The sequence below is a fragment of the Geotrypetes seraphini genome, chromosome 12 (assembly GCF_902459505.1).
Source record: "Geotrypetes seraphini chromosome 12, aGeoSer1.1, whole genome shotgun sequence".
NCBI classification, from domain to species: Eukaryota; Metazoa; Chordata; class Amphibia; order Gymnophiona; family Dermophiidae; genus Geotrypetes; species Geotrypetes seraphini.
In genome coordinates this window covers 23,323,893-23,337,722 of record NC_047095.1, presented here as the reverse complement: position 1 = coordinate 23,337,722, position 13,830 = coordinate 23,323,893, and the positions used below count along the sequence as shown (strand labels likewise).

Genomic DNA, 13,830 nt, shown 5'->3' with positions numbered 1-13,830 from the left:
AACCCCCGCGAATAGGGAGGGAGAAGTGTATAAATACTTCATCACAGAAAGAGTGATGAATTGAAGAAAGCTTTGGACAAGTACACAGGATCTCTAAGGAAGGAAGGGCTAATAGATGGCATGGATAGGCAGACTGGATAGGCCATACAGTCTTTATCTGCTTTTATTTTTATCTGTATATTTGATTTTTACAGTATGATGCTAGCCCACTTTTTTGAAACTGCTTTCAACTCTTAACTCCTACTCACTGTAAGCTCTTCCGAGCAGGAACTGTCTATTGAATGTTAAATTTACAGCGTTGCATATGCCTTTCAGCGGTATAGAAATGATAAATAGTTGTAGTACCCTGTTTTCCCCAAAATAAGCCCTATCTCGAAAATAAGCCCTAGCATGATTTTTAAAGATGCTCCTAATATAAGCCCTACCCCAAAAATAAGTCCTAGTTAAGATCGACCCCCGAAGCCCCCCGCCCCCGAATGTCCCCAACACTCCTTGACTCCATCCCCAACACTAGTGCTGCCTTATTTGCTGAAAAAATCAGACTCATCAATTCAGCAACTCCCACCCCTGCTGCTTTAGGAGGCCTCGGAGTGGAGGTATGTCAGTCTCATGGTGGGAAGGATGGTGGGGTTCTGCTGCACAAGGGAATGGGTGAGAGGGGAGTAATGATGCTGCACATGGGGAGGGGGAGAAAGGAAAGAGGAAGAATTGGGATAGAGGAGAAGGGAAAGATGATTGTTGAACATGAAAAAAATAAGACATCCCCGAAAATAAGCCCTAGTGTTTTTTGGACCCCAAATTAATATACGACACTGTCTTATTTTTAGGGAAACACGGTAGTAGTAAAGAGAAATGCCAATACAACAACTTTTATTAAATCCTGAAAAACTTTATTGTTGTTACATACATATAAAGTTAAAAGACTTTGATCAATAGTGTTCTTGAATAAGCTTTTTAGTTAGAGGCTGGGACCTGCTAGTGTCCATGGCTAAGCACAGCCTTAAAACCTATTCAACAGATATCTGATTAGTGTTTTTTTTCTTTTCAATATCTCGCATCCATGTATATACTGTATACAACTTTATTCTATTAGAATGCTGAAAGCAAAATTGTATTGCAACATTTACATTCCCCATATAAAATGAAGGTGTGCAAAGTACATCTTCTGAATGATGAAAAGATATATATGTATGTACAAAATCAGTATACCACAGGTTACATACCATTTTGACTGGTTTTGTTAGCAATACATCACAATTACATATAAATTAAAAGAAAAATGATTTGAAAATATTTCCAGAACAGACAGTGTAATCATTTCATTACTGTTTCTAAAATTAATTGTGCCAATCAAGGCTTGTGTGTAGTGGGAGTCTACCTGGTAGCTTCCAATAAAACAGATTTTCCATAAGAGACAGAAATTCACACACGGAATCAGATGCTTCCCTATGATCTAATGCTTTGCAGATATCCTTCTTGATTAGAAATCCATACATAAGGTAAAAAAAGGTAACACAATGCTTGTTCACTGAGCATAAAAGAATATTGCACAAAAGTTTCTTCTAAAAGAAATAAAACCCCATTTCCTATATTCAAACTGCAAAACATGTTCTTATTTCATGTGCTGAATTAATAAGTTACAGTTGCGTTTTCTAAAACAAACATTTAGGAAAATAATGTTCTGTAATACTGGTATCTTATCCTTGTGCACCATCCTCTGTGCAGTATACTTTATAGCAAAAGGATGTTGAAGAAAAGGATTTGGCAGCGGTTGAAAGTATGTAACAGTCTGTATATGTGTTTATATGCTGAAAATCTCAGGTTTCACTCAATTCATCCCTTAGATGGTGACTTTTTGCAATGATAATAGAACTTTTAATGAAATTTGCAGGCTTGGATGTTAACCACAGTTACAATCAGACAGTAGTTGAATAGGATTCCACTCTTTTCTGTTCCTTTTGCTTCTGAATGATTCCATTTCGATTGCCATTATCTAAAATGCCTTCCTCAGCGTCACTGTCGCTACTGTCTTCTACAGCTGGGCCCAGTGCTATCTGGCCAGTTCTCCTCTGGAGATGAAAATGGACTCCACCCTCCTGTAAGGAACTACTTATAAAATCTTCATCAGAGGAATGAAATGATTCATCATCTTCTATCAAATGACTGACAATATGGATTCCATCAAAAGTGGGTTGGCCTGAAAAGCCCTTCTGGCCTTTTAGGCATCTTATCTGTTGAAAAAAAAAAATTACTATGAAACAACAGCTAACAAGCAAAGCAATAGAAAAAGAACACACTGAAAAAAATGTTAGAACCATTTATGACTGTCACTTTTCAGGTTCTGATTCCCTTTTCACTTAGCAGTTCTATAACTCACATGGGATATGCCTCTATTCAAACTTATCTCAGTTTCAACCATTTCACTGGATTCCACCACATCACATTCTGCAGGTTCTCTGTTTCTTTACTTATGTGGCACTGCTCTCACTCTTCAATGTTCTTTTTACCACCACATGTATTTTAGCTTAATGTTTTCAATAGAAAAGGAAGTTCTAGGCAAAGGTCATGACATTGGGGTTTCAGGAGCAAGATTTGGAATTTTTCATGAAAAAGGTAATAGATTTATGGCATCTACTCCTGGAAAACACAGAGAACTCTTAGCTGCTAAAAAGGGAAAATAACACTACTATTAGTGTTTCTTATCTTGTATTAATCTGTAAATTCCTAGATATAAAATCTAATCTTATTGTTTGTAATTCATACAGAACCACTGACAAAAATCAGGCACAACTGTAACATGGAATAATTAATCAGCAGTTTGGTTTGCCTAGCAGGCCACATGTATAATATTTAAAGACGCAACGGTCTCCAAGTGGCTTAAATCACTAAACTAATAGTTCTAACAAAAAGCAGGTATTCATATAGCCACATCTGTCTATGTCAGCACTTGCTAGTCTTTTTGGCTGCAACCGCACTTTGCATGGCTGCAAAAAGCATATGACCCCTGGACAGCACAGGACAGTTACCTCCTATGGAGTGCCTGCCCAGATCACAACCTACATTTTTCGAAGCTCTAGTCTATGTGCTTCTCATATTGTACAGACTGTTAATGTGAGAAAGCCACATGGACCTACTGTCAAAGGGAAGAGGTGGAGTAGCAAGTCATAAATATGTTGGCAACTGTTTGGATTATCATGAGAGTTTGTGGACAGACATGGTAAGGGATGAATTCTGGGGAGAACTAAAACAGGACCTTGCATGTTCCATAACACAGAAAGAATGACAAGACAAAAAATATAGGAAGACAAAAATCTGTCCTGGGGAACTTAGCTTCAAATGACCTTTGTACTTGGGCTTCCAGTCTCTGATCCCAACAGGGCCTGTGTCGCCCTTGGCTTCTTCAACAGATCAAGAGAAATATTCATACACAGCCATATTCCAAAAACATTTAACAATCAGAGAACCCCAATGGATGGAGGAGTAAAATGTGGCTACAACGAGTAAAGATGCAGTAATATTGAGGAGAGAAAGTATGGAATCTTGTTGAATGTACTCGATTGTTTTTGGAACATGGCTGTGTATGAATATTTCTCTTGATCTCCTGAAGAAGCCAAGGGCGACATGGGCCCCATTGGGATCAGAGACTGGAAGCCCAAGTACAATGGTCATTTGAAGCTAAGTTCCCTATTTATCTTTTCAAGAATGCGATATGGTACAATTTTAGTGAATTTCATAATTTGATCTATGTTTGGAGGTGGTCGCGGACCAGTGATTATAATAATACCCGCTGAGTAGATCAGCTTATGCTGCTCTGTAATGAGTTGGGTCATAAATATCTGAGGTCCTACCACTTTCCAATTTATTTATCTATGAATATCGAAAATTTTGTTCAGCCAAATTTATTGGAAATGAATGAATAAGATAATGAGATTTTAAAATTTTTATTAATAATTTATATTTGCTCACATTTTTGCAGATTGTCATTTTTTGACCATTTGGATGGAATTTATTGTCTTTGTTTTAGCTGTTATGAATTTTACCAGTCATAATATGAAGTAATCCTGATTTCTTTATTTTCTCTCTCATCCTTGATGTGAATTGTATTTTCTTTAATAAGTGTTTAATCTGTACTCATTGTTAAAAACTTCAAAAATGAAAAATATATCTAGTATTTTTTCTTAGGGCCTTTGGTGAGGAGTGGTGAAAAATATGGATAGAAAGGAGCTACTGTTAAAAAGCCAACATGTTTCTTGTTCAGTTTCTTAATATATATATATATTTTTAACTGTACACTGTTTTATACTATTTTATTGTAAACCAGTATGATATTTACTGAATGGCTATACATGAAGTCTCATAATAAACAAGCATACACAAAATGGCCCTTGTGTAGTATAGGAAAAAACCAAATAGTCTGCCGTATGTCAAACAGAACATTCAAAAAAATTCAGTATCGGGGAACTGAAACGTAATGTAATGCTCTTAAACAGTGTCCCCCCGGGCTGACAACTTTGTGATGGCTATTGAAGGCCCAATGAATTTGTCTGATACATCATATTGTCTCTTAAGTGCTGAAAGTGTGCTTGAACAAACTTACAGGAGTGAAAAAATATATAATAATAATTAACTCATTCATCTCCCTCTTTCAACGTATTCTCAAAGTCCAAATAAGTAAATAGTAAGAAAAAAGTGCCACAATCACAAGTGACAATAAATATCATAAAAGTTCAATGCAAAATAACACAGGTAAAGTTCATCTTATCTGAATTTAAAAGCTGGATCCGTCCGTGATTATTTAAGGTAAGTCCGTGATATAATTGACAGAGCTCTGTTTCGTTGTCTTCTTCAGGAGCCGAAGTTCCTCCAGATGAAATCTTGAAAAAAACGCTTTGCACTCCACAGTGAATCCATCTATTCAAAGTGAAACGTGAGAGAATAATACTCAAAGAGATTTTGTTCTCTCTCACCACCCAAACATTGAAGAGCATTCAATGGCGACTGAACAATGAGGCCCAGTTAAAAAGCTCCACGAAAAGGCTGTGCACTATCTGTAATATGATGGCGTGAAGACAGCGAAACAGAGCTGTCAGGTATATCACGGACTTACCTTACATAATCACGGACGGATCCAGCTTTTTAAATTCAGATAAGTTGAACTTTACCTGTGTTATTTTGCATTGAACTTTTATGAACTTGTGATTTTGGCACTTTTTTCTTACTATTTACTTATTTGAACTTTGAGGATACGTTGAAAGAGGGAGATGAATTAGTTAATTATTATTATATATTTTTTCACTCCTGTAAGTTTGTTCAAGCACACTTTCAGCACTTAAGAGACAATATGATGTATCGGGCAAATTCATTAGGCCTTCAATAGCCATCACAAAGTTGTCAGCCCGGGGGACACTGTTTAAGAGCATTACATTACGTTACAGTTCCCCTGATACTGAAGTCTCTCAAGTTTCTTTTTTATAGATTTTGCTTATGCAATTTCTTCTATAGGCTTTTCATTTATAGCCATTTTGAGTATTGGTGTACTTTTTCTCTTATTTACTCATTCATCTCTTCCTTCTTTCCTCAATTTATGAGCAGAGGTGTCCTCCTCTGCTCATATTGTTGCCGATTTTTTTGAATTTTCCTTATGTAGTATGTCATTTCAAAATGTGCTTTCAGCAGTACTATCTATATTTTATAAAGGGCTCAGTACTCATTAAGCCTTTTATGAAATACTTATCTGGTTTTATATGGGTAGACATAAATGTACTGTATACTTTGAGTGTATTAAGATGTTTTAAAATTTAGCATGTTTGTTATGCTATTTTTGTTTGATTTTATTTAAGGCTCCTTTTACTAAGCTACGGTAGCGTTTTTAGCGTGCGCTGCAGATTAGTGCGTGCTAACCCCTGCGCTACGCGGAAAAACTAATGCCAGCTCAATGGAGGCATTAGCGTCTAGCATGCGCTAAAACCGCTAGCGCAGCTTAGTAAAAGGAGCCCTTAGTGTGTCCAATCAAAGATTATGTATGTACACAATTGTTATCTGCCCAGAACTTTGGATGGTGTGCCCTGTAAATATTTTTAACTAAATACATAAATGTCTGTTTAGCTACCTGAACCAAATTTATGGGAACAATCAAACTTACAACGTATTGCTGGAAAAAAATGAATGTACTCACAGCAAACACCACACACCCAGGGCAGGATTAACCAATAGGCCAAGTAGGCACGTGCCTAGGACCCAAAATGGTCAGGGGGGCCCGAAGAAGGAGGGCATCAACATTGTTTTTTCCAAACGGTGATGGGCCCCTCCAGCATCAATCGGCAACGCGTACCCCCTGATCGGCAACGTTGGCCCCCCCCCCCCAATCGGCAACGCAGCCCCCCCCCAATCGACAGAAAGTAAGACAAGCAAACAACGCGGGTAAGAAAGGCAATGGGAACTGTAATTGTGCAAGCGGTGTTTCTTGCCCAAAGCTTCCTTCTGACGCAGCTTCCTGTTTCCGCCTGGGCGCATGGTGGGGTGGGGTGGGGCAGGGGGCCCAGTGTACTTGTGTGCCTAGGGGCCTTCAACGAATTAATCCTGCCCTGCACACACCAGCAGTGAATTAAACTGTATTGTTACTGTGCTCAGAGGTATAGGCAAAGAGACCAATCACTGGGTCACGCTCAATATAGCACTTCTCTTCCAGTTCTCTTAAACACTGCACTTCTTAAAAAAGTGGGGCCTGATTAGGGCCTGATTTTCTAATTACAAAGACTAGGGGTTAACTCAATGAAGTTACATGGAAATACCTTTAAAACAAACAGGATGAAATATTTTTTCACTGAACAAATAGGTAAGTGTTAACAGAGGATGTGATAACAGCGGTAGAAGGGTTTAAAAAAGGTTTGGATAAGTTCTTGGAGACAGACATGGGGGAAGCCACTGCTTGCCCTGGGATTGGTAGCATAGAATGTTGCTACTATTTGGATTTCTGCCAGGTATTTATGACCTGAATAGGTGACTGTTGGAAACATGATACTGGGTTAGATGGACCATTGGTCTGACTTAGTATGGCTATTCTTGTGTTCTTATGTTTTGCCATTATGTGTCTATGTGAAGGAGCCCAGTAAATCAAACCCATAAATGTGTCACAAAGCAGCACTTGCAGTAACCAACAGCCCCGCCAATCGTCTTCCCATAAATCATGCTGTAAGCCTACATCATTTCCTTGAAAATTGTGCTTCAAGTGCTTGCCTCTTGTCTTCATCTGCCACCATGGCCCAGTCTTGTTTGTCTCTCATTTACTTTATTCTCACCTTTATCCAATCTCTCTCTCTCTCTTATTCACCTCTTCTCTCCTCACTCTGTCTCATCAGTCTCAACTCCACTGCTCCCATCCAGTTATCCAGCTCAATCTAACAGATGAACCCGCTCAACTAGAGCTAGCTACCCATCCCTCATACATTGTCATTTAGTAGTAGTAATGTGGCTGGCTGCCTCAGAAACAGTCATCTGCATTATGACACTGCTGAGCTCTTAGTGAATTTGAGCTGCATGGTACCTACATTTATAGATCTCACTATATCTAGTCTTAAGACTTGAAACTGTGAAATCAACAAACTCTTTCTGCATTATATGGCTCAAATTCATTCAGAGCTCAACAGCAATGTGGTGGAGATGTCAGGAATGCCTGCTTTATAGGGGAGACAGCCAGGAGTAGAGTACATGAAATCCTAGGAGCCACAATCCAATTTCCTAGCACCATGGCAACCTGGTACCCAGGATTTGTTGAGCCTTGGTACAGTTAGTGCAAGATAGTGACAGGACAACAATGAATGGGGTGCTGCCAATTCACAAAGCACTAGATGAAGAACCTTTTCCGCTTAAAAACCAAGGTATGCTAGACAGCAGGTTTCCTTGAATAGACTCTGGTAGTCAGAGTTGAGATAAAGTGCTGCTCAATTTCCACACTATGAGGACTAGTAATGAGACTAGGATGAAGAAGATAGCCCTTATTCTGAGTGATCAATGATGGAAATAACTGAAGCCTGCATGGGAGACATGGGAGTAAAATGTTTACATAGTAAGTGCTTATGTCTGATGCATAGGCAAACAGGATGGGGACCTTAGCTTCTGGAAGTTTTCATCACATTGCAGGCAGGGCCAAATCCCTAGGTCCTGCTCGGAAATGAATAAATAATAATTTGCAAACTAAAAATTTATGATGAAGACATAAATCATCAACTGAAGACAGAGAAATAAAAATCTCTCACAAATCAAGAGCAGTTTGTTTTACATCTATACAAAATTGAAGAGCTGAGGAGTCTGCTGCGTGCAGGAACGGCTATGGATGCTCAGAACTGTACATGAAATTCTGAGCTGTTCCATCCTGGTAACTTGCAATGATATCACACATTTGTGTGCCCGACTCATTCCTGTTTCTCTCTTTATTTTTAGGCATATCTGAATTATTCTGCCAATACTTCAAAATGATCATTATTTAAAGTAACTTTATATGATTCAACTTAAATTACAAATTCAACCTCTTTTGAAACCTGAATTACATTAGGCTAAAAATTTTATTCACGTGACATTTAAGCTTTCTTTGTAATTTCTAAAGCTTGTCTCTTACATATCACCTCGTATTTAATTTTTCCACCTGTGAGTAGTTTCTTGTTCATTTCAGATAAATAAAAAAAAAAAACAACAACAATCCCCAACCTAAGTATTACATATGAGAAGTGCTCTGTTGTGTGCAGGGAGGACTGTATTCTCTTAGGGCTCCTTTTCCGAAGGTACGCTACGGGTTTTACTGCATGCACTGGATTAGTGCGTGCAAACCAAAAATCTACCGCCTGCTCAAAAGGAGGTGGTAGCGGCTAGTGCACGTGGCATTTTAGCACACACTATTCTGTGCGTTAAGGCCCTAGCGCGCCTTTGTAAAAAGAGCCCTTAATATACAGGTTTTCTTTTCTTTAAATCATTATTGCTGAGAAAGAGTCTTCATAGCTCATTTAGGGGTCTATCAATTCAGAGTTAAGTATCATTATTACCAAAGTTGAGCACCCATGTGTATCTTAAGCTGATTCTAGATCAGAGTTGCTCAATTTCGGTCCTCAGGCAGGTCAGCTTTTCAGGATATCCACAATGAATATGCATGAGAGAGATTTACATACACTGCATCCTTTGTATGCAAATCTCTCTCATGCGTATTCATTGTAGATATCCTCAAAACCTGACCTGCCTGTAAACCCTGAGGACTGAAATTGAGTAGCCCTGTTCTAGATCATTGCTTCTCAACCTATTATTATTATTTTTTTAATTTCAGAGCATGCTTTCAATTTTGCTTGATCCTCATGATACACCAAGCCAAATCTGCACCACTCACACACATCTGCAAGCCAGAAAGCCAGTCTCACTCTTACTCCCAGCCAGCGTACTCTTTCCTCACACTAATTCAGCCAGCAAGCCTTTCTCTAGCTCACTCATCCCCTATTGCAAGCAACATGTCCTCCTCTCTGGCCCATTCACTCACACACAGACACACCCCAGCCACCATGTCCTTCTCACTTCCTCACTCATACAAAGCCAGTATGCCCCACTCCACACATACCCAGCCAGCATGCTCCATTTCTGCTGCACACATACAATGTCCTTCTGCTAGTTCACACATACAGCCAACATGTCCCTTGATTTTTTTATCCTCCCTCCCTACACATAGCCAGTAATTCACTCTCTGCTTTTCCTACACACACAGAACTAACATGTCCCTCTTCTTCATCACCCACACATAGAAAGCATGCCCCTCACCCCACATAAACCCAACATCTCCATTGTTCACCTATATTATCCACATCCAGGCAGCGTGTCCCTTTTTTCATGATCCACATTTACACATAGCCAACATGCCCCTCCCTGCATATTTATCTTTTCACACACACACATGTTTGTTCCCTCCCCCCCCACAGGCAGTATCTGTCCTCTCCATATGCACAGTCAGTATCTCTCTTTTTCTCCACCGCCCACATCCAGCCCCTCTTTCTCCTGTCCCCTACCCAAATATACCCTAACATGCTTTTTTTCCACTGCCCACCTACACACCCACACAACCAGCATGTCCTGCTCTGCTACCCCTACCCCACAGACCATAATGTCCCTGTTTAGAGCCAAAATACACCCCTCATACACACTGTCTTCCTACACAAACATCATATACCTAGCATGTCTCTTTTTTGGTGTCCACCTATATACATACAACCAACACGCTCCTCTCTTCTTTCCACTTCACACTACTAGTACTTATCATTTCTAAACCACTGCAAGATATATACAGTGTTGTACACAAGCACGCGAGACTGTAAACTCTATAGAGCAAGGACAAATAAATCAGACTCAGCTTTTAGATGCTTCCCAGGAGGAAGCAGTTGAATGGTGTACCTCTTTTTTGACCATATTTTCCCTGGAAGCAGGTGGAAATAGATACAACAATTATTTTTTAGACATCAGGAGAAGTTGTCTATGGGTCATAAGATTTGGGTTTTTCCAAATTGTTGTAAGGCTGCTCTTAATGCAGGGTGTAGATTTCAGAGGTGTACAAGAACATATATTTTATTTATAGTTGAATTTTTTTACATACTTTTCCAGTGTCTATATTAAGTCACAAGTCCTCAATTTTATTTTGTGCTTCTTTCCTTCACTTAGTTTTCTTTCATTTGTTTTGTTTGTATTTTATAAACAAGCACCTTTCTCTTCTCTTGTGATCTGAGCTAAATCTACGTCTTCCTTTCAAGATAACAAAAGAAAAATGCATCAATTGGACTATCAAAGTATATTAAACTAGAAACTACAAAAGTGAAACAATAACTACAGTTTTTGAGATGAAATTTGAATCTTTAACTTATGCCATCTTGAAGATTCTGATATCCTGATGAAAACCCCAGAGGAAATTCACTCACCAGTTTGATTTACAATTCCAACAAACAGAAATGTCTTGTTATATGTTAATTGTTGGAATCTATAAACTGTTTTACCTACATTAGAAGGCAGAAAATAATATAGAGAGATTTCCTCTGCTGTGGATGAATAAGCAATTCTGCAGGGCTGACAGACCACTCATCTGTTGGACAATCTCAACCTTCCAGGAAGCAAGCTCTTCAAAGAGACTTTTAGCAAATAGTGTTTGCATAATTAACATTCTGCTCTTAATTGCTGCCAAAGGATCAGATTCACTAAACTCACTGGTCTGGATCATTGTTGGGCAATTCGTGGCCGAGTTCTGCCGGGCAACTGATTCACTACTGTGTCCTCATACAAATTATCTGATCAGACACATGCCCCCCACGGATTGCCGCAGAGCGATTGTGACGCACGCGCACGCTCTCCACACAAGCGAGGTCAAAACAAGGGGGAGGGGTGGCTGCCTTGCTGGACCCACGAGTGGACATAGGAATCATTGAAATCATTTCAAATTGAGCAGCCAAAATGGAACAGAACACGCTTTGCAGCCAGACTACTTGAGCAGACAGATATGGAACAGAACACGCTTTTAACCTGTGGGTTAAAACCAAAGGCTTGCACTGCACTGCACTTTTTGCAGAATATATGGGGAGTAATGGACAGTTTTATTTTTTATTTTGAGGGTTGTTTACTGGGATTTCAGGGCGGCAGAGAGTAGGAGAGTCGGCAAGGGCAGTAAACGACTGGTCCTCAGCAGTCGCTTCATTTCGGATTGGCAACCCCAATCGGTGTTTCTTCTTTTGCTTAGTGAATCACTGCCTTCCTACTTATGCAGGCAATTTCCCTTCATTTGCATATGCGGTTCCAATTGGAGATTGATCGCACAGCTGTTTAGTGAATTGGGTTGGGAAACGATCGCAAAACCATCGGTACACAAACGGTACGTTTAATGAATCTAGGCCAAACTGTCCTCTTGTTATGTGTCTCTCTAACTGTGTGCCCCATAGAGATTCCAGAATTTTACTTTATTTTTTATAATTCACTACATAATTATACACTAGAATAGATGACATGTATGTCTACACAAATTACTTACCTGAAGCAGACTGCCTCACCATGTTATGCTTGTAGGAAACAGAGTGAAAAGAATAAGGTACAGTCCATAATTTTCGGATCAATTTTATAGATAGAAAATATAAGCAGACCAATGACTGATATGCCTCTTCTCAATTTCTAAAATTTGTAGATAATTCATTATTCAAATATAATTTAGGGCACTGTTTCTCAAGCCAGTGCTAGAGTACCTCCCCAGCCTGTTGGGCATTCAGGATATCTACAAAAAATATATATGAGGTAGATTTATAAGTAAAAGAGGCAGTTTGCGCAAATACATTATATTTTAATCTGTAGACTTCTCAAAACCTTAAAACAGGATCTAGGCAGTTTACAGAACAAATACATATGCAAATTTACAAAAAATCTTGATCTTAAACAAAATTAGACCCACTTAACTGTACAACACCAGCCCCAAAGACTAAGTCACAGCCTACCCAACTGCTTCTAGAATAAAACAGGTTTATATTTGGACTACACACTTAGCTAAGAACTTACAGAAAATGGCACTACTAAAAAGGTTGTTAACCTATGGCAGTTCTTCAAAGATTCTAATGAAGGGCTATATTATAAACTGGAATTTAGAATCCTGCATTCGTATTGCACCTCATAGTCTTAATATCCTACATATCTGTCTTCACGATCCTCAGCAGGGCCACCAGGCACTCAAATATTTTTCATAGTGCTTGGCTTTATGCTCCAATTCGTCATCAGATCATTTCATACCCCACAAATGCTCACCTTGCTTTTCTCTAGAACTATGGACCCTTAAGCAGGAAGGATGGAAACTGGAAAGAAGATGGTGTGAATCTTGCCTGGTAAGGACAGGCTAAACTGTAGGAAACACATGGGAAAGTACCACCAAGCCTTAACAGCAGCCAAAAAACAATGTTTCTCTCAATTTATTCAACAGCTTGCCAATTCAGCATAGCAAACAGCCTACTGCAAACCCTTACAACAGAACCAGCCTGCCTAGTCAAAACTGAACAACAATGGGTTTGCTGCATGCATCAACAATAAAATTAAAGTCTCCACTAAGATTTACAGTATAGGAAGATCCATCCAGTCTCCAATCAGCTAACTAGGAGCGCACAAACTTGCTCCCTCCTGACACAGATATATGGGACTCTTTAGTCCAATAACAGAGACCTTCGATCAACTATCTGCTTCCTCAATCCCTGACCATCAAAGAAAGTGCAGCAGGGAAGCAGGGACCTCCTAGAAGGCAAAAATTACAAAAATTGTAAATGCCTCTTTCTAATAGGCAACTACCAACAGTATTAAAAGGGACAGCGGTGCGTCCTCAGCTAAAGAAAATCAACAATGAATAGGACAAACTTTAAAGTTGCTGGCTGGTATCTAAAATCCCATTTCTAGGAAAACTTAAAAAACAGTCTGTTTTCAACTCAGTGATTAGCTAGAAAAGAGAGATTGGCTAGATCAATGTCAATCTAGATTCAGACCTGGTTATGGAACAGAAATAAACCTTGTATACCAGTGGTCTCAAACTCGCGGCCCGGGGCCACATGTGGCCCGCCAGGTACTATTTTGAGGCCCTAAGTATGCTTATCATAGTCACAAAAGTAAAATAAAACAGTTTCTTTATCATATGTCTCTTTAGTTATAAATTACAATATTATTATTAAGACTTAGCCAAAAGGAAATATTTATAAACTATAAAGAGTTTTACCTCATTCAAAATTGTCATTTCTTTAATAAGACATTAACTATTTTTTTCTGAGGCCTTCCAAGTACCTACAAAGACAAAATGTATGCACT

General features: G+C 39.0%; 1 protein-coding gene across 9 annotated transcripts in view; it reads right to left on the bottom strand.

Moving 5' to 3' along the window:
- Positions 1 to 874: 874 nt before the first annotated feature.
- EVI5 (ecotropic viral integration site 5) overlaps positions 875 to 13,830 on the bottom strand; it is a 363,365-nt gene continuing 350,409 nt past the window's right edge. For 8 of the 9 annotated variants that reach the window (XM_033916071.1, XM_033916070.1, XM_033916072.1 and 5 more), the window contains one exon: positions 875 to 2,231. In XM_033916071.1, the coding sequence (XP_033771962.1) occupies positions 1,917 to 2,231 (315 nt within the window). In that variant the 3' untranslated portion in view covers positions 875 to 1,916. The remainder of the gene's footprint in view (positions 2,232 to 13,830) is intronic. The other variant, XR_004536596.1, reaches the window with a different exon arrangement.